The 21,606-nt window shown below is 42.2% G+C and overlaps 1 protein-coding gene across 10 annotated transcripts in view; it reads right to left on the minus strand.

Annotated features, from left to right (window-relative positions):
• Positions 1-21,606, minus strand: part of TMEM164 (transmembrane protein 164) — a 191,294-nt gene that overhangs the window by 57,706 nt on the left and 111,982 nt on the right. For all 10 annotated transcript variants that reach the window (XM_033201771.1, XM_033201769.1, XM_033201770.1 and 7 more), the window contains one exon: positions 19,358-19,424. In XM_033201771.1, coding sequence (XP_033057662.1) covers positions 19,358-19,424 — 67 coding nt within the window. The remainder of the gene's footprint in view (positions 1-19,357; positions 19,425-21,606) is intronic.

The following is a 21,606-nucleotide window of genomic DNA, read 5'->3' on the forward strand; positions in this document are numbered from 1 at the left end:
GTAAAGCAACAACAATAATATTTAAAACAAAGAAAACTTAAATACACAAGGAAACAAGCTAGGAATCCTGAAAACAGAAATTTAAAGACTGCAGATAATAAAATTACTTACAGACTGTTTTGTATGTTTGAAAAAAATTAAAAATATAATAATTGAAATAAAAACTCAAAGGATAGAATTAACTAAAGAGATAAATAATAAACTGGAATATACAGCTGAGGAAATTAGCCAAAGTGCAATACAGTAAGACAAATTAGAAAATATCAAAGAAAGACTAAGAGATAAGAAGACACAGTAAGATGGACGAACATATCTCTAAAATGTGGTCCCAGAGGAAGAGAATGGAACAGAGGCAGAGTTTGAAGTTGTAACAGCTGAGAATGTTCTGAAACCTGATGAATGATATATACCCACACACAAGAAGCCCAAAGACTCCCAAACAGAAAAAGAAAGAACAGATCAATACTGAAACATACAACAAAATGCAGAACACCAAACAACAACAAAAAAAACCTCAAAAGTGACCTGAAAAGATGACTTTCAAAGGAGTAAAAAGGCTGACCACTGACTTTTCAAAGCAACAACAGAGGATAAAATACAGTAACATTTTATCTGTATTATGAATGAACCTGCCCTGAAATGTGGCATCCAAGTGACACACAGTAGTCACATCTGTGCCGAGAACTAGGCTCTTTTGTGTGTATGCTGAAATTTTGAAGGAGCAGAGGCTCAAGCCCTACCCAAACCCCTTCATTAACAGAGTCCTCGGAGGCTGAGGAGGGCGACCCTATGCAAGGCCTGCAACCTCCAGATAAAAGCAATCTTTTGAAGAGACATTCTCCCTTTGGTCACCAGAGTATTCTTCAAATTAGTTACGGGTCTTAGATTCTAAAGAAAAATAAGTACTTTTATTGCTTAGGGGTTATCTGAATTTTTACATCCATACCAGTCCGAACTTTTAAGACCATAATGGGTTTTTAGGAACATACGTTTAGTGGACCAATGGGTAACTTGTGCATGCAGGGCCCATCCCATGCATACCTGGCTGCTTGTATAAGGACCATGAGTGCACCTACCATGCTCTATCATACGCACGGTCCCTGGTCCTCTTTCAAAGGCAGCTTGCTGATACAGGACACATATTTGTGCTGTGGTTATTTTAGTTCTTAAAAGGAGGTGATGAGAATCCTATATCTCCTCTGATCAGAGGAGGTGGAGCTCCCCCAATTTTGGCTGGAGTGTGGGGACCCTAGCTCTTCCTCTACCCTTGACTACTTGCTGTTCCTTTCCCCCTCCTACACTGTGGGGAGGAGTTAGTGAAATTAAAACATGTCTGTATATCTCAACTAAGGGCCTACTCAGTTAAAGAAAAAAGAATCTTCCTTCACTTCCATCTTTGGAAGCAGGAGTTGAGTTGTGGTTGTTTTGTTTTGTTTTGTTTGAGATGAAGTTTTGCTCTTGTTGCCCAGGCTGGAGTGCAATGGTGCAATCTCGGCTCACCGCAACCTCCACCTCCCCGGTTCAAGAGATTCTCCTGCCTCAGCCTCCTGGGTAGCTGGGATTACTGGAATGCACCACCATGCCCGGCTAATTTTTGTATTTTCAGTACAGATGGGGTTTCTCCATGTTGGTCAGGCTGGTCTCGAACTCCCGACCTCAGGTGATCTGCCCACCTCAGTCTCTCAAAGTGCTGGAGCCACCGCACCTGGCTAGCAGTTGAGCCTTTAACCACACTAAAACACCTTGCCAGGATAAGACTCCGGATGGTACTTCCTCAGGACAGCTCTCACCATGCATCTGCCAATAGCACCCCCTGGCCCCTGCTCGATATGGAGAGCTGCCATTCCCTTGCTCAAGACTGGAAACAGAAGGCACCTTGGCCTAAGTTACAGTTGACCTCTGGCCTAGTTTGGAAACCAAGACACAGTTATGTACAGTGCATGTGGCATAAGGCACAAATGGGAGTTGCTCAATTCTTTCAGCACCACCTAGATGACCTACAAATTGACCTTCTCTTCAATCAGTCATATACTGAACACCCACTCCATGAAGAACCTTATGTTCTTCCCACCAACACACACACAGAGAGAGAGAGAGAGAGAGAGAGAGAGAGGAATGGCCCAGCCAGGAAATAAACCTAGAAAATAGGTTTATTTTCTAGAAAATCCCTGAGCCCATCCTCAACAACTACACTAGGGTGAGATTTGCTGGTTGCAAAGTCCCATCCACATGTAAGGAATTCTTATTAGAAAAGGTTGAAAAGATAGGAAACACATGTAAAATCTAAACTATAAACTATAAGGGCTAAAAGACAGGACAGAAGCAGTGTCCCAGGAGATTGCTAAAGCCCTCTTCATGGATTCCGATGTTTCCATTGTTTGTGCTCCACTGTGGGCCTTGAGAAAATAGAAGTGGAGAGCAGGCATTGATGTCCCCTTAGAAAAGAATCCTGAAAGGCAGTAGGCTATGGATAAGTCTCTTTCCCAGCCAAAGCAAAGTTCAAACTCTCCAGATCACTGCTAAAGCCAACAGTCTGTAACTGTCCCAGAGCAGGAGCTGCTGTGGGTCAAGAGTTGGGTGTTCCTCCTGCTTTGAGACTTACTGTCTTCTGTGGCAGGGAGAGATGTGCTCTGGATCAGCAGGAGAGGGGAGGCAGGATTCCCCTGTTCTTCTGTCAGCCCTATCTGTCCCCAGAGGGCAGCTAAAGGATGACTCCCAGAGAGCAACCTGTGAGCCAGGCCAGCAGCAGAGAGGAACCAGGCAGCTTCTGGAAGATTCATTCTCATCTCCTCTCCATCCACTAACCAAATAGCCATTTCTAAGTTATTGCCATCTTAGAAAAACACACTCATGGTCTAGATGAGCATGTTCAGCTTCACTGGGAGCCCCTCACCCTGCCATTTGAGCCAACATAATTTACAATTCCCAGAAATGCGTGAGAAGCAGCGTATGCGCTTCTGCTGCCAAGCCTGGCCGGTTTTGCAGATTTTCATTTAGCAGGTGTCTGTTGCTAAATCAGTAGCAGCTGCTAATTGCTTTTCCTCTCTCAAACCCTCAGACAGAATGAAACATCTGGTGTTCTCTCACTTCAGGTTAAAATCAGATACCTTATCACATCTCCTTGGGTTCCATTTTTATTAAAAAGCTTTCAGCTGATGCCTGGAACTGGCAGCAGAGAGCAAGGCCATTCCTGAGCAAGGGGAATGTTTCTAACACGATGGAGCCCGCCTCATGCCTCCAGACTCTATGCACAGAAACAGAGTCACTCAGACCATTCCCTACAACGTGGGGCTTTAGGCCCATGAGCCCAGGGAATCTGAGACTTCATCTCCTGAGCCAGGACTCTGCAGGCCCCCAGCCCTTGAATTGCAGTGCCCCTTCTTGCCCAGAATACTTTCTAGTATTTGCAACCCCCACCTGAGCCAGTTCTCCTCTCTCCTCCAGGGGAATCGCAGGGGGAACAAACTACATACAGTGGAAGAAAATTACCAGGACACCATCATCTCCAGCTCCACTTCCAATTTATACTAGTGCTCTCTTTTCAGCCACTTTGGAAGTTTTTTTGTTTGTTTCGCTTTTGTTGTTATTCCTCCCGCAACAATCATTTCGCTGGGCTCCAAATCTGCCTCTTGATTCTAAGTCAAAGATATACTCAAAAGCACCTTAAGAGCAACTCAAATATTTCCTACTATTATTAATAAATAATCTTAGCTAATCTTTATTGAGCACTTACTACTTTGTATCAGACATTGTGGTAAGTACTTTACATGCATCACCTTATTAAAGATTCAGGAATTGTTACGACCATCCTCATTTTACAACATAAAACAGGCTCTGAGACAGGCTATTGACGCTGTAGAAGGAAGACTGGAACAGTGATTTGGCTAGATTAAAAGCCTGTGCTCTGCTGACTAGGTGTCTTTGATGATATTAAGGAATTATTGCTAGTTATTGTAGGTATGATAATGGTATTGTAACGTTTATTTTTTTTTTTTTTACTGTGTCCTTACATTTTAGAGATGCAAAATGAAATATTACAGTTAAAATTACATAAGATTTTCTTCCAAATAATCCAGGGATAGGTGTTTGTGTTGGGGGTGGAGTGGATTTGCGGTGGAGTGAGGTGTACTGTTAAAAAAAAAAAAAAAAAGATGCGCTATGTGGTGATAATCATTGAAACTGGGTCACAGATGCATTAGGGAACATTTTTCTACTTTTGTGTATATTTTCAATTTTCTACAATATAAAACACATACACACATACACTCCTGTTTTTATCCACTACATCATAGGACCTCCTAGCTTACACAGTTTTTCCACCCCAAACTTCTTTCCTGTGTTAGCTCCTCCGGCCTGATCCTACCACCAAAGCTTCCTCAACTGGCACCCATGCAGTGCTGGGACCCAGAATGATCACTCTTCCCTTGGACTTTCTAAAGAAACCCTCAGTTTGCCCTAAAGTCTCAGTTCACTCCACTCAAGGTCCTAGGCGTGTGGGACCTAAGGGGAGGTTGGCAGGCCACCTGTTGAGGTAAGAGATGGGCCTCAGAGGGAGCTCTGCCTACCCCCCAATTCTTTTAATGCAATGGAAAACTGCATTCATCTTGCCAGTTGGCACCCAACAAAGGATTATTTCACTGAATCCTCTTAATAACCACGATGTACCTCTCTCCCTCCCTCCCTGCTTCCCTCTTTCTCTCCAGCCTGCCTGCCTGCCTGCCTTTCTTCCTTCCTTCCTTATAATTCTTATTACAGGGTCTCACTCTGTCACCCACACTGGAGTGTATAGCATGATCATGGCTCATGGTAACCTTGAACTGTTAGGCTCAAATGATCCTCCTGTCTCAGGCTCCCAAGTAGGTGAGACTACAGACACATACCACCACGCCTGGCTAATTTAAAAAAAAAAAAAAATTTTTTTTGGTAGAGACCAGTCTCACTATGTTGGCCAGTCTGATCTCAAACTCCTGGGCTCAAGTGACCCTCCACATCAGCCTTATGACTAGCTGGGACTACAGGCACATGCCACCATGCCTGGCTAATTATTTTATTTTATTTTTTGTACAGACAGGATCTCACTTTGGTCTCAACACTTTGGCTCAAGTGATCCTTCCTCCTGAGCCTCCCAAAGTGTTGCAGTTACAGGCATGAACCACCAGGCCCAGCCAGTGATGGAGGTAATATTTCTGTTTTACAGATGAGGGTCTGAGCAAAGTTCAGTTGCTTAAATAACCCTGAAGTCTCTTCCTCAGAGTGTCCATTAACCAAAGGCATCTCATTCAGTACTTATGCAACAGGGGAGGTGGAAAGAGCACTGATGTGGAAGTCAGAAGACCTGAGTGCTGATCCAAGATCTGCCACTCACTGGCTATGTGGCCTTAGGCTAGTCAATTCCCCTGGGCCTTATCATCTGAACACTATATTGCTCATTTTGCTTTCTGTCAACTTTGCTTTCCAGCCCTTTTCAACTTTCACACACACACACTAATCCCCAGAAGATCTTGTTACAAAGCACACTCAGTTTCAAAGCTTTCTACAAAGCTACAGCAATCAAGACCGTGTGGTGCTGGCATATGGATAGACATATAGAGAAATGAGACAGAACTGAGGGTCTAAAAATAAACCTTCACATTTATTTTTCATTGATTTTTAAAAAGGATACCAAGATATTTCAATGGGGATGGATAGAAGAGTCTTTTCAACAAATGGTGCTGGGACAACTGGATATCCACATGAAAAAAAATGAATTTGGACCCCTTCCTCACACTACACGTAAAGATTTACTCAAAATGGATCATAGACCTAAATGTAAGAGCCAACACTATGCAATTCTTAGAAGAAAACAGTCAACATCTTCATGATCTTGGACTAGGCAACAGTTCCTTAGATATGATAGAGAAATGAGACTTTATCAAAATTAAAATATTTTGTGCCTCAAAGGATACAATCAAGCAAATGCAATGATAACCCACAGAATGGGAGAAAAATACTTCAAATTATATATCAGATAAGGGTCTAATATCCAGAAAGAACACTTATAACTGAACAATGAAAACAACCCAATTAAAACTTGGAAAGGATCTGAAAAGATACTTCTCCAAAAAGACACATAAATAGCTAATAAGTACATGAAAAAGTGTTCAACATCATTAGTTATCAGAGAAATACCATTCAAAAATCTGAAATCTGAAATGTTCCTGAATACAAAACTTTTTGAGTACTGAAGTGATGCTCAAAAGAATGCTCATTCAAGCACTTCAGATTTTCAGACTAGGGATGCTCAACTGGTAAGTATAAAGTACAGCACTCCAACATCTGAAACACTTCTAGTTGTAAGCATTTTGGATAACGGATACTCAACCTCTACCACATCATACCCTCTAAAATGGCTATAATAAAAAAGACACAATAACAAGTGGTAGTGAGGATGCTGAGAACCTGGAATGCTAATTGCTCATGGACATATAAAATGGTATAGCCACTTTGGAAAATAGTCTGGCAGTTACTCTAAAGGTTAAACACTGAGTTATCATTTGACGACCCAGCAATTCTACTTCTAGGTACATACTCCAAAGCAGACATTCAAACAGATAGCTTTATACAAATGTTCATAGAAGCATATTCACAATAGCCAAAAGGTAGAACCATCCAAATGTACACTAACTGACAAATGGATAAACAAAATGTGATATATAATACACATGAATATTATTCAGCCAGAAAAAGGAATGAAGCACTGATACACGCAACAACATGGATGAACCCTGAAAACACTGTGCTGAGTGAAATAAGCCAGTCACAAAATGCCATATTGTATGGTTACATTTACATGAAGTGTCCAGAATAGGCAAATCCATAGAGACGGAAAGTAGATTAGTGGTTTCCTGGGTCTGGAACAAGGAGAGAAGGAACAGGGATGATGCTAATGTTTACGCAGTTTCTTTTTGGGGTGATGCAAGTGTTCTAAAATTAGACTGTGGTACTAGTTGAACAACTCTGTGAATATATTAAAAACCACTGAATTGTATATTTTAAAAGGATAAACTTTTCATTTGTAAATGATATCTCAATTAAACCCCCTTCCCAAAAAGTTGTGACTGAAGTCAAAGAGAGAACAAGGCAAGTGCTCATTTGTGTAATGCTTTTAACTTTCCAAAGCTCTTTGTTATCTTTCCACTGTTATCTTTTGTTATCTCTGTTACTTTTTCTTTATAACTTATCTGAAAGGTAGAGAGGGCAAATTACAAATCCCATTTGAAAAATGGGAAACTGATGTTTAATATGGTGAAATTAAATCCTTCAAAGCCCCACGTTCCAGCCAGTGGCAGGGCAGAACGAGAACAAAGTGTACAGCAGAGCTGCCCTGGTTGCACACATTGGAATTGCCTGGAGTGCTTTTAAAAAATGAGTATGTGCAGAAAGATAAGTACCACATGTTCTCACTTACATGCGAGAGCTAACAAAGTTAATGTCATAGAAGGGGAGAGTGGAATGGTGGTTACTAGAGGCTGGGGAGGGTGGAGATACGGAGGTTGGTTAACAGATACAAAACTATAGCTAGATCGAAGGAATAAGGTATAATGTCCTATAGCCATGTAGGGTGGCTATAGTTAACAATAATATATTGTATATTTTCCAATAGCTAGGAAAGGATTTGAATGTTCCCAGCACAAAGAAATGATAAACGCTTGAGGTGACAGATATGCTAACAAGACTGATTTGATCTTCGCACACTGTCCGTATCTAAATATCACAACGTACCTCCAAAATATGTGCAATTATTAGGTGCCAAAAATAAAATAATGTATAATTTTAAAATAAGTGTGTTTTGAAAGTGGCTCTGGGGATACTAATTGTGCAGCCAGCGTTGAGAACCACTGATCCGCAGACTAAGGAGTGAAAGCACTCACTAGATAAAGCTTCTACTGCATAAAGAAACACTGCTTGAAGTAGTGGCTCAAGGTGGAGAGAGAAGACATTGGGGAAGACTGCCAGAGGCTGTTCCTTCTAATGTGATTTTAGGAAGACAGGGCCAAGGCAAACAAGGGCCAAGGCAAACAAGGGCCAAGGCAAACTAGTAAGCTCTGGAGGCAAACAGGCTGCTGCCTGGCACTCACTGCTGCCACTCCCTAAATGGGCTGAAGGGCTTGGGCCTACTGACAAACCTAAAAGGCCTGGACATTTTATTTGAAAACCCAAAAAGGAGTGGGCCCAATTCACCTGTCAGGAGGGAGAAAAGCAGATTGGCCAGTTCCCTAATCAAACAGGCTGTCAATGAAACAAATGTGAAAAACAAAGGCAGTGTTAGTCATGTGGATAGGAAAGCCTGCCTCGGAATTTTAATCTCGCTCAGCAAGGCTAATGCAGAAACAAAGCCCCCTTCACGTTACCAGCACTGAAAACTCAGGGAGCTGGGGCCAAAGCTCTGAAGACTAACATCAACAAGGGCATATACCTCCTCAGTGTTTAGGATAATATTAGTAATAGTAGTAAAAACAACAGCATCTAACACTTATTGGTCACTTCCTATGTGCCAGGCACTGGGCTAAGTGCTTACCACACATCATCTCCATTCAACCAAGCACCATTGCACAGATAAGAAAATGAGGTCAGCAAGGTTAGGTATCTTACTCAAGGTCACACAGCTACAGGTAGAAGAGCCAGCCATAAAACTAAAGACCAGCTGGTTCCAGGATTGGTACTTCTGACCACTACACTATAAACTCTTAACATCTATGCAGAGACAAAGAGACTTCCAGAATATGTAACAAACAATGTTAACAGTTGTTACTGCTCAATGATTTGTTTTATTCTATTTTTCCCTCCCCTACCCTCCCTTCCTTCCTTTCTTTAAGAAATAGTGTCTCGCTATGTTGCCCAGGCTTGTTTCAAACTCCTGTGCTTAAGTTATCCTCCTACCTCGCCCTCCCAAAGTGCTGGGATTACAGCTGAGAGCCACTGTACCTGGCCTCTATTTTTTTCTATTTTGAACTTATATTACTTCTGTAAAGAAATGATACATAAGTGTATAAAGACAAAAGGCACAAAGCCTCTTCCTTTTTGTTTTTCGATGTCCAGAAAAATAATCACCTTTGCATTGGTGATGATTGTTTTTAAATTTATACTTTTCTATATTTCACAAATTTTCAACAGTAAATACGTCTCTTGTTGTAATCAAGAAAATGGTATTATTTTAGGTGGTTGAAAAAATAATTCTCCTGGAAAAAAATATTATCTACCACCCCTCTGTCTTCGCACCCAAGATCCCAGGACATATGTGAGAGGGATCCCCAGAATTTCCCTAAGCAACACAGAGGTTCAGGTTGGCTGATGAATTCATTTATTCTATCTGTAGATACCTACCATGTGCTAAGTATCAGGCTATGTGGGGGTCAGTGACAAAACAAAAAACACTTGTCCTCAGTTCCAATGGGGCTTTCTACAAGTCAATTCACAATGAATCAAATGTTGCCATTTTTGAACTTTGAAGTATTTATTATTGATCTCCATCCATGCTCTACAATCTACTGCTTGGTTCATTAGACTATGACTTCATTACAGATTTTACCTCATAAAGTGAGGTGGTACTTTGGCAAAGGTTGGAAAGGACACCAGCCACATGTGCGTGTACTGAAATGATGTGTACTCGAACATTTGGAATTTGGTGTCCAGGCATAATCCACTTGCACATGCACTCTGTGGAAACTATGGTCTTCAGAACTCGGGAAGAATGAGAATGGCAAAGCAGAAAACAGTCCTGGATTTGAAGTAAACAAATGGGAATTCTAAGTCTGTACTTCAGCTTACCATTATCTAACAGTGGACCCTGGAACAAACCTCTCTGTGTCTAATTTTTGTGTAACATGAGGGGTTTGAAGTAGTTCAGTGGTCCTCAATATTTTTATCCTATTAAACTGCTCACTTGAAAGAAAAAAGATATTGTCCTTACCCACAGAGAATAGGCGGAATATATGAATATATAGTCCAACCAAACTATGGATGAAATGAGTTATGTCCATGCCTGAAGAGATTACTGATTATCTAGTGTTTAAGTTAAACAAAGAAATATACTGGGCCAGGCGTGGTGGCTCATGCCTATAATCACAGCACTTTGGGAGACCAAGGCAGGTGGATCATTTGAGGTCAGGAGTTCAAGACCAGCTTGGCCAACATGGTAAGACCCCGCCTCTGATAAAAATACAAAAATTACCCGGGCATGGTGGCGCATGCCTGTGATCCCAGCTACTTGGGAGGCTGAGGCAGGAGAATTGCTTGAACCTGACAGGTAAAGGTTGCAGTGAGCCGAGATCACACCACTGCACTCCAGCCTGGGTGGCAGAATGAGACTTCAAAAAAAAAAAGAGAAAGAAATACACTGGAGTAGTATTTATAGTAGAATTCCACGTGTGTAAGAAGCTGGAACCCAAATAAACCAACAATCCTAGAAATATGAAAATCTTTATCTGCATGTACAAGCAAAGGATAAGTGTAAAAAGATACTTTTAACACAATTTACCCTTGAGGCAACAGGACTGAAAGCTGGTAAAATGATTAGCTTTTTCTTTATAGTCCTCTAAGTTACTTTTCAATGACCATGTATTATTTTTTTCCTAGAACTTATCTGAAATAATTCATTATATTTCACGTATCTCATTTTAAAAAAAAATCTTTTTCCTTTTATGGATACATAATATTTTAGAGATGTATGGGGTACATCTGAGTATTTATTGCATGCATACAATGTGCAATTATCAAGTCAGGGTATTTGGGGTATCCATCCCTTTGAGTATTTGTCATTTCTATGTGTTAGAAACATTTCAAGTCCTCTCTTCTAGCTACTTTGAAATATACCATATATTATTGTTACTATAGTCATGAGCATCTACTATTTTTGTAACAAAAAAGTCCAAAAAGTAAAATTGAGCCCCCAAATTGCTAATAGATACTGTATAAAATTTACCAAAAGGCAGTCATATAGCTGAATACTTAAAAATCAACCTCAATAACTAGGAAAGAAGAAGACCAAACCTTCCTTTGGTATGATGACCTTTGGTATCGGAAAGACCAAAGTTTCCATGCTAGTTCTGGCACTTCCTGTGTGCCCCTCCGTACAGGTTACTTAAACTTCCTAGGCTCAATCTGTAAAATGGACATGCTAATACACACTTCACAGGGTTTTGGTGAGGATCAAAGACTAATAATGGCTAACAGTGCAATGCTATTTGCTTTATACACATTAACTAACTTAATCCTCACAACAGCTTTACGAAATAGGCACTATTATCACCCCCATTTTATAGATGAGAGAACTGAGGCCCACAGAGGATAAGTAACTTGCCGAAGTTTGTTCTCCTTGTGTTTTCTGTCTCCCACCCCTGCCCCCCCTACACACACACACACACACACACCACACACAAGGGAGTGGCCCAGCCAGAACATGAACCTAGAGAATCTGATTCCTGAGCCAATCCCCTTAACAACTACACTAGGGTGAGATATGTGTAAAAGAGCTATTCTGATTCCAAAGTCCCATCCACATATAAGAAATTCTTACTTGTGGAGGTTGAAAAGATAGGAAATGTACACAAAATCTAAATACTGTAAGAGTTAAGAGACATGACAGAAACAGTGTCTTCTTGTGATTTACAAATAAGTGGTAATGTCTCTGTGTGCAACTGGAATCCGTGACTCCCACCCTGCTCTTCAGAATCTCAATACTTGGTTGACTATTTTCTGCCTCCACGTCCATGTATTCCCTTAGCTTGAACAGCCTCCTTCCTATGCAATTTGCATGCACATTCTAACCAACCTTCAAGGCTTGGCTCAGGCTTTATTTCTTCATGAAGCCTTTCCAGACCACTTACTCCAGGAGGCTGTGTATTAAGGTACAAAATGCACAGGTTTAGCTTTAGCACTTACAAATGATGTAACTCTGAGCAAGTTGTTTAATCTGATCTAAACCTCAGTTTCCTCATATGTAAAATGGGGTTCTTACGAGAATTGAATAATATATATGTAAATTACCTGGAAAATAGTATGGGCTCAGTGAATGCTAATATTAATCTTTTTTCCATTTCTTGAAGCATACAGCAACTGCAATTTAGCAGTCAAGCCTGAATGCCTCGTACTTTTTGTTTTTTTATTTGTGACAGGGTCTTGCTCTATCACCCAGACTGAAGTGCAATGTTGTGGGCCATAGCTCACCGCTACCTTGACCTCCTGGGCTCAAGCCATCTTCCCACCTCAGCCTTGAGTCTCAAGTAGCTCGAATTATAACATGTGCTACCACGCCCAGCTGATTTTTTATTTTTTGTAGAGACAGGGTCTTATATGTTGCTCAGGCTGGTCTCAAACTCCTGGGCTCAAGCAATCATCCTGCCTTGACCTCCCAAAATGTTGGGATTACAGGTATGAGCCACCATGCCCAACCGTGATTTTTCCTTTTTCATGTTCTCAACTTTAATACTGCCATAACTTTTCAGGCATTTATACCTTATCTTTCTAACTAAACTGCAAGTTCTTGGAGGACCAGGAATGTACACTGGTTGTTTTTGTATCTTCTGCAGCACATGGCATAATACTTAACACAGGAAAGTGCTCAATAAAAATCTGTGGATTGACTGGTGTGATCTAGGCTGGATTCATCAAGGATTTAAGACCCTCAAAGCTTAGTCTTAAAATAAAGCTAGTAAGTTGACATATTCTAGGATAGTCCCTAGAATTTCGTTTGGACCAGGAATCCCAAACTCATCTCAATACCCCCCACATCCTCAGACACAATGCATTCATCTGATCAGAAACACACTGGCCTTTGCAGAAAGTTGAGGCACTATTTTGCCTCACTCAATTCTTTAGAAAATTAATACCCCTTTTGAAACCAAGCTTTGTACACTTTAAGAACCCTCAGGATAATAAAGGGATATTCTGTCCTCAGTTCAGGTCCAAAATCCAAACTATCACTTTTCAAAATAGCCCAATTTGCCAGTCACAGAAATAACTTTTCTAGGTCAACTAGCACATTTCGATATGCCAATTAGCAAAGAGTGAGATTTTCAAGCTTATCTGCATCGGTGACAACAAAGTTTTTCCAGCAGCACACATGGGTACAAGGTATGTCAGTGGAAAAGCTGCATCCCAAGAACATCGATATAATGTTTGTGAATGGAGGATAGACACCCAGTAATGACAGAATCATTACTATCTTCTTCCACTCAGTCTGAAGATTAGGAATATTCAAAAGAACCATCCTATCCAACAGAGCAAAAAGAACTGGGCAAAAGGAGAGTGGTAGTAAACAGGGTAAAAAGGAACTAACCAACATAATAGATCAACAAGGATATATATAATGGGCAAGTTTGATAATAAGATAATAATATACTTGAGGCTTTAGGCCTTGAAGAAGAAAGGAGCTTGATGAAAAGAATAATTATCATGCTTCTTCTAGTAGAAGACAGATGGGTACAAACACAAATGCAGGCCAGGCTAGCGTTTTTGGTCTGGGAAGAGGGCTGATATAGTATCTTAACTTTCTTTTCTGTATCCAGTCTCCCTTGCTAAGAACATTCTGCATTCAGAAGAACTCTCATGGGGATTACAGGGTGAAAAGCAGAGCGCTGAGGTTGCAGCATGGGCCCAGTGTCTCATTTCAGGGCCAGATCACTAGCTTTGCACGTGAGTACCGTAACTGAAAATCTAATCTGTTCCATGGACACCCTACTTAGCTTCCACCTCTTGGCTTTAATTTCCTGAAAGTGGTTTATCCTGGATTGGATGAGATTCTTTTTTTTTTTTTTTTTTTTTTTTGAGACAGAGTCTTGCTCTGTTGCCCAGGCTAGAGTGCAGTGGCCGGATCTCAGCTCACTGCAAGCTCTGCGTCCTGGGTTCACACCATTCTCCTGCCTCAGCCTCCCGAGTAGCTGGGACTACAGGGGCCCACCACCACGCCCGGCTAATTTTTTGTATTTTTAGTAGAGACGGGGGTTTCACCATGTTAGCCAGGATGGTCTTGAACTTCTGACCTCGTGATCCGCCCACCTCAGCCTCCCAAAGTGCTGAGATTACAGGCATGAGTCACCGCGCCTGGCTGGATGATATTCTTTGCAAAGTTATGGGTATAGATAAGGAACCCAGCATCACCATTAGGACAAATGGCCAGTGGCTATAACAAGGAACTCACAAACTAGACAGCATATCTATTCCCTAAACTATGAACTATTTGTAGCCTAGGCAGGAAGACATTAACATGGGATCCATAGGTGGGCTTACAGAGGGGAGAGGGGCTAGGAGAGGAAGTGGTAGTCTGTGTCCCTCCTGAAACTGTCTGCAAAATTGTGTGTAAGTGCATTTATCTAGGAAGAGGCTCTATCACCAGCACACAACCTCTCCCTGAATTTCATTCATGGAATAGAAAAATAACTCTGAAGTCTCAGTCAAGAGATGTGGGTTCTGGGAGCACCCACCTTGACTACTTAAACTAGTCATTTATCCTCCTAAATTCACCCTCTGGAAGATAAGATTACATCAGACAAGCTTTGAGCTCCCTGCTAATCTAATAATCAACAGGTTCATGATGTACTTCCCCTCCTTCCCTCCAAGAAACAAAAGGGCGTTATCACTGAAATCACCCTTTAATATAATTCATCTGAATCCAGAAAGCGACCTTTTTCCAGAATCCTAGGTGTAAAGAGCACTTACTTGTAATATGGGTCACTGGAATACACAGTCCTTCTTTTAGGGTTCAGCTTTGAAGATGGAGAACGCAGAGAAACTGAAGCCTAGGCTTTCTCTAGCTGATTTGCAAATCCCGGTGCCAGTAAGTCACAGGGCAGAGCAGAGCACTAGAAATTCACTGACGACCCCACATCCTTTAGCTGACTGTGGCAACTACTTTGAACGCCCTCTCACTGTCTTTCTGTATGTGAGTATATGTATATCTATGGTACCGGTACACACAATGATCAGTTCATTTTATTTTTCTTGTTTCCTCATTACTGCTAACGAGCAATAAAATAAAATAATTAAAAAGATAAAGGGCCAAGAAGGAAGGGCAAAAGTCAAAAGCTGTCTTCCTGCCTAATTGGATCATCAGGTTTAAGAAAGAGTTGTCAATCTTCATGTGTCTCATGTGAAGTCAATCTGAGCTCAACTAAGGGGCTGCAAGGCAAAACTCCCTAAAGCCAGAGTAGTCCAAGAGGGGTCCCAATCATCTAAAAGAACCAGACCTAACCCAATTGCAAATACATAGGCAAACGGAGACATCCCCAGCTTTTCTAAGTTATTTTCTTTAGAAAAAGAGCGCAAAGATTGACCAGATTGACTGGAATCACTAGTTAAGAGACAGCCCAACAAAGAAGTTTCAATGTCAGGAAAGGTTACTTGAACATTTTTGATAAGTTAGCTGACTACAGCCTCACATTTATTTGGAAAGTATTAGCTGTTAATGTAACAGATATACCAGTACATCTGCTATGACATGGGGGAAAAGGAAGGAGGAAGGAAAGCAGGGTTGGGGGAAGAAACAATGGTTTCTATGTAGGGTAGTATGGGTGCTATGAGCTGAATTGTGTCCCCCCAAAATTCATACGTTGGAGCCCTAACTCTTAGTACTTCAGAATGTGACTGTACAGTATTTGCAGATAGGGCCTTCAAAGAGGTGATTTGGTTCAAAGGAGGCCACCAGAGTGGGCTCTATGCAATCAGATGTGTGTCCTCAGAAGAGGAAATTTGGCTAAACAAGAGACACTAGGATGTGTGTGTAGAGAAAGGACCATGAGAAGAGGAAGCATGAGGGTGGCCATATGCAAGCCAGAGAGGCCTCAGAAGAAACTAACCTTGCTGGCACTTTGATCTTGGGAATAGTAACAGTACCTTGCCTCGTAAGTTTATTGCAATGATTAAATAAATTAAGCCATGTAAAGCACTTAGAACAGTGGCACATGGCAAGCACTCAAGAATCAGCAGCTGATAGTGCTGCTACTGTTACTTTTTATTTTTTTAAAGATGGGGTCTCACTCTGTTGCCTAGGCTGGAGTGCAGTGACATGATCATAAATCACTACAGCCTTGAACTCCTAGGTTCAAGTGATCCTCCCACCTCAGGAGGGAGGGAGGAAGTCTCAAGCAGCCTGGACTACAGGCTTGCACCACCATGTCCAGTTAATTTCTATTATTGATTCATTTATTTATTTGGAGGCGGAGTCTCGCTCTGTCGCCACGCTGGAGTGCGGTGGCGCAATCTCGGCTCACTGCAATCTCCACCTCCTGGGTTCAGGCGATTCTTCTGCCTCCGCCTCCCAAGTAGTTGGGATTATAGGTGCACGCCACCACGCCCAGCTAATTTTTGTATTTTTAGTACACACGGGGTTTCACCATGCTGCCCTAGATCTCCTGACCTCGTGATCTGCCTGCCTCAGCCTCCCAAAGTGCTGGGATTACAGGCGTGAGCCACCAGGCTCAGCCGATTTTTAATTTTTTTTTAAGAGATGAGTTCTCACTGTGTTGCTCAGGTGGTCTCAAACTCCTGGCCTCAAGTGATCCTCCCACCTCAGCCTCCTGAGTAGCTGGGACCACAGGTGTGAGCCACTGCACCCAGCAACTGCTACTGTTATTGATAAAGGGACTAAGGCTACTTCAGCAGACCTAGGGAGATATGTACCTTTTGTGTAACAATACTGACTGAATGAAAACTTCACCACCAGCTTTCTAACTGATTTCGGTATGTAATGGAGCATTTTCCGGCCCTCATTCTCATGCTTCTACAGTGAGAATCAAAATTTCTGTTTACGTTCAATGGCTTTGCAAGAAGGTTATTTGGTTTTCATTGGGGGAAAGGTCCTACTAGAAAGAGAGCTGAAGGTGGCCTATCTAGAGGAACTATATCTATCCACCTCAGCAGGTGCTGTTTGGCCAGACCTGTGGGCTGGAAACACTCCAATTCAGGATCATTAACTCTATTAGCCTAGGGGGAGATTTTCTGATGCACCTTCCTTTTCTGGGATCTGACAGAGCTGCTGAAATTTGAGAAAGCAGCTCTCTATCTGCCTGACCTCTCAGTCTCCTGAGAAAACAGGTACAAGGGGGAGCAGAGAGATGGTAAGATAGCATTGGATCTACTTTTCTGCCCTAGCAGGTTACCTCTACAGGCAGGAAGTAACTTCTGCTCCAACCTTGTTCCACTTCCCTGAGGCAGGAAGGACTTAAGCTGTGGTATGGGAAATTCGCCGTTTTTTGTTAACTGTTAAGTTTTTCAATTTGGCTTATTTTTACCATTCTTTGGAATTATCCCCGCTACCTCTGAGACCAAGGCAGGAGTTCTGATTTTCCAGTTCACCAGGTGAAATCAGGCAAGTCACAGACCATGGGAGATGTAGAAGGCAAGGCAACAGTGCCTGTGTCAGTGGCCTGTGCCTACTGATCCCAGCTCACAGGGGAATGTTGAACCAAGTGCACCCTATTAAGACAGAGGCTGTGCCCCTGCACTCCCCAACACAGACGTTACCCTCCATCAAAAGCTCAAATGCTTTATCTGTAAGATGCTTTGGGGTCCTTGGCAGAAAAGATCTAGTCCATATAAGCTACCTTGGGAGTCCTGTTAAAATGCAAATTCTGATGCAGGTGGCCCCTGAAATTCTGCATGTCTAACAAGCAACACCCATGTGATGCTGATCCTAGGACCATACTTTGAGTTACACACTTGGAGTAACTGTGAGTTATAAACAACTGGGACAGTGATTCTCCAAGAGTGGTCTAAGGACCCCCTGCATCGGCATCACTTGGGGACTTGTTACAAACATTCAGTCCCTGCCATTACTTGCAGACTCTCTCAATCAGACCTTCTGGGGATGGTGCCTGACAAGCCTCATGTTTGACAAGTCCTTCAGTTGACTGCTATGAACATTACATTTCAGAATCATTGCACGAAATCAGGGGTCTCAACTCCCACCATGCTAGAATCACCTGGGGAACTTTTTAAAACACAATGCTCTCATCACAGATCCTGAACTCATCCTCTCCAAGGGCGGGGCAGGGCATCAGTGTTTGTTTTTAATTTTATTTCTAACTGACGAATAACTGTGGGTACTTATAAGGTACATACAGTATGATGTTTTGATATATGTTTGCATTGTGAAATGATTAAATCAAGCTAATTAGGTGAGCCTAGAACATATTAGGGTTCAAAATTGCTGCTTTAGATGAATGCTTTCTCTGTTAATTTCTACTGATATATGACATGCATCTTGAAAACTGTAATTATCATAAAGGTATACATGAATATTGCGGGGAGGAGATGACAGGAATATTTGTGGAGAGGGAGCAAAGCATAGCTGTGGTTTTAGGATCAAGAGGCTTAGGCTCCAATCCTAACTGCCACTTGGAATTTTACTCCCTGAGAAAAATTTTCTTCCTCTGTAAAACAAGAGGCCATAATTCTTGCCGTCTACCTCAAACGCTGTTATGCGAAAAGCCTTGTACACTGTAAAATGCTATCCAAAACTGAGGATTATCAATTAAAGATTTAAACTATGATCTTAATGTTTAAGGCAAATTTAAGTAAGAAAGCAGTAGTAATAATTTTACAAGTGATTTCTTTTTCTGAGCTTCTCAATGTGACCTGCTAATCCCTCCACAGTCCCACATTTGGGATTGAGGACACAGCTCTGCCAGCCCAGCATTGTAGCTCCTGCTTCTTTCTGGGCTGGTTTATCACCAGCCTGCTGCTGCGACCATGGGATTCTCCCTGCTAGCCACTAGGGGCTGTTTGGTCCAGACTGGCCCATGGGTTTGGGTGAATGGGGAAGGAATCTAATTCTTGCCCTAGGAAGTCCTTGGAGAAGTAGACAGGCTATGAGGCTCCCACAGCAAATTACTCAAGGCCAGTGTGGCTGAATCTTAGGACACCTGAAAGCTCCTTTCTTTCCATTAAACCTCTCAAAGAATTTGTATAGGTTTCTTTGGTCTGCCCTGGTTATTTTACTTTTTTATTTTTTTGAGACCAAATCTCACTCTGTCGCCCAGGCTGGAGTGCAGTGGCACAACGTTGACTCACTGCACCCTCTGCCTCCCGGGTTCAAGTGATTCTTCTGCCTTAGCTTCCCGAGTAGCTGGGATTGCAGGCAAACACCACCATGCCTGGCTAATTTTTGTATTTTTAGTAGAGATGGGGCTTCACCATGTTGGCCAGACTGGTCTCAAACTCCTGACCCCAAGTGATCCGCCCATCTCAGCCACCCAAAGTGCTGGGATTACAGGCGTGAGCCACCGCGCCCCGCCAGCTATATGTATATTTTTTAAATCACATGGGCATATGGACAAGTACTGCTTTGGATGTTGCTGGTACATTCCTAGAAGAGGCTACTTACCAGCCGAGTGTTTACCACAGGAAACAGCAATGCCAGAAGAGCTCCATTCAACATGTGCATCTGTAGCCTAGTGGGGGAGAAAGATAAAGTTCAGGTCATACTCAGACCCTGATACAAAGGGAGAAAAAAGACATGTCACGTTAAGCCATGCCATATGGAAGAGAACTATGTATACAAGTGCTCTCTGTGGAAAATGGCACTAGAGTTTGCGCAAAATAAATTAAAAGTGGCATATTTTGTATTAAGTGAAATGTTCTGAAGAGCACCATCACTGGCTCAGAATCCCCTGAACACCTCCTGAACATGCTTTGGTTACAACACTTTATTACATAATGAGCTCTGTGCTCCCTAAACATTCAGTCAGTCCCAATCAACAGCTTCAACTGCTACAGCTTGGGCGGCATTAGAAAAGGGGAAATACGGAAGGTAAGTGTTCTGTTATTACAGTAGAAACCTATTTATTATAACATGACTGCTTATTTACACTATCATGTATAATCCTTTTCCCCAAACAGAGACCTAGACAGAAAAATATTGCTACAACCCAGGAAGCCAACTGCAGTGTTTTGCAAACTATATTTCCCCACTTTCTTAGAAATGCCCTCAGGAGCAAAAGTGGGCAGCCTTCCAGGCTTTCATTTACATATTGGGCTCTGTGACTTAAAAGCAAAACAAAAAAAGAAAAAATAAGAAGAAAACCACTGGTCTCCAGCACTGGTTAATGATACTGTTTCCCAATCCCAATGCCAGACTTGTTAAAGTACATGCATATTAGAAACCCTTCATAAGTCAAGCACAATTAACTCAGGAACAAACCCTGCTTGTGAGGGCTCTGGGGATGGATTTAAGCAGCTTCCTTCATTATTAAAGGAAAATGGTTCTTTATTACTAAGAGAGATGAAAAGAATGACAGTCTGTTCCTCTTGAAGAAACGCTGATTTGATGGGTTATGGACAACCACCACAGAGGCAACATGCCTCTTAGACCTCAACACTAGCTGCAGGTCGATCTCAATCTCTCTCTCTCTCTCTCTCTCACACACACACACACACGCTCACACACACACACACACACACACACACACGCTCACACAGCATACCTCCTATGCCCTGGCTGGGAAAACAGTCCACATGTTGAAGACTCCCTAGAACTTCAGCTCTTCTCTTGGCACTCATAGATGTGTTTGTAAGACTAAGAGATGTGGCTGGGTGCGGTGGCTCATGCCTATAATCCCAGCACTTTGGGAGGCAGAGGCTGGTGGATCACCTGAGGTTGGGAGTTCCAGACCACCCTAGCCAATATGGCAAAACCCCATCTCTACTAAAAATATAAAATTAGCCAGGCATGGTGGCAGGTGCCTGTGATCCTGGCTACTCGGGAGGCTGAGGCACAAGAATTGCTTTAACTCAGGAGGTGGAGGTTGCAGTGAACCAAGATCATGCCACTGCACTACAGCCTGGGTGACAGAGTGAGACTCAGGGAGGGGAGGGAAGAAGGGAAGAAGGGAAGGGAGAAAGACTAAAAGATGTTACAAGAAGACCCCGGAGAATGGCACAGAAACCCCAAGACTGCTTTTCACTTCCCCAGTCTGTTTCTTCCTATTGTTCTTTGTCACCAAAACTTTGTGAATAGTGATGGTGTGCACTTAATATATTCCAGCCATCCTTAATCAAGAACCAGAAGAAAAATAATAATATTCCAGGCAAGTATCTGATTAACTGCTTTACATGAACTTTCTTGCTTAATTTTTATACCAATCTTCTGAGATAGGTACAATTACTTTTCCCATTTTGTTGATAAGGAAACGAGTTTCAGAGAAGTGAGGTGACCTGGTCAACATCACACATAAGAGAGTAGAGTCAGAGTTCAAACCAGGTTGATCTGACTCCAGACCCCAAACTCTTACATCTCTCTTGCTGCCTTGTATAGAAGCCCCTGGTCCCTTCCTCCTGCCAAAGTATGACCTCAGGTGGAGGGTTAGAATGTTCCTCTTTCCTTCCTTTTAGTTTCAAGGGTCTCTCCATCTCCTCCTTCATTCCCTGTCCCTGGCTTAATAAAATTTCAAAGGATGACTAAAGTGGAAAAGGCTGTTTGGCTACCCAAGGCCATCACACTCCCTCAGGTTAATAAGGCTTGACCTGGTCCATAAAAGGGAAGAGGCACACCAATGCAATGTCACTCCAGCCTCCCTGGGGCTGGCCAGGTTACCACAACCCTTTTTCAGCAGTGTCATTCAAGGTGGCACCCCG

The sequence above is a fragment of the Trachypithecus francoisi genome, unplaced genomic scaffold (genome assembly GCF_009764315.1).
Source record: "Trachypithecus francoisi isolate TF-2019V2 unplaced genomic scaffold, Tfra_2.0 Lachesis_group6, whole genome shotgun sequence".
NCBI classification, from domain to species: domain Eukaryota; kingdom Metazoa; phylum Chordata; class Mammalia; order Primates; family Cercopithecidae; genus Trachypithecus; species Trachypithecus francoisi.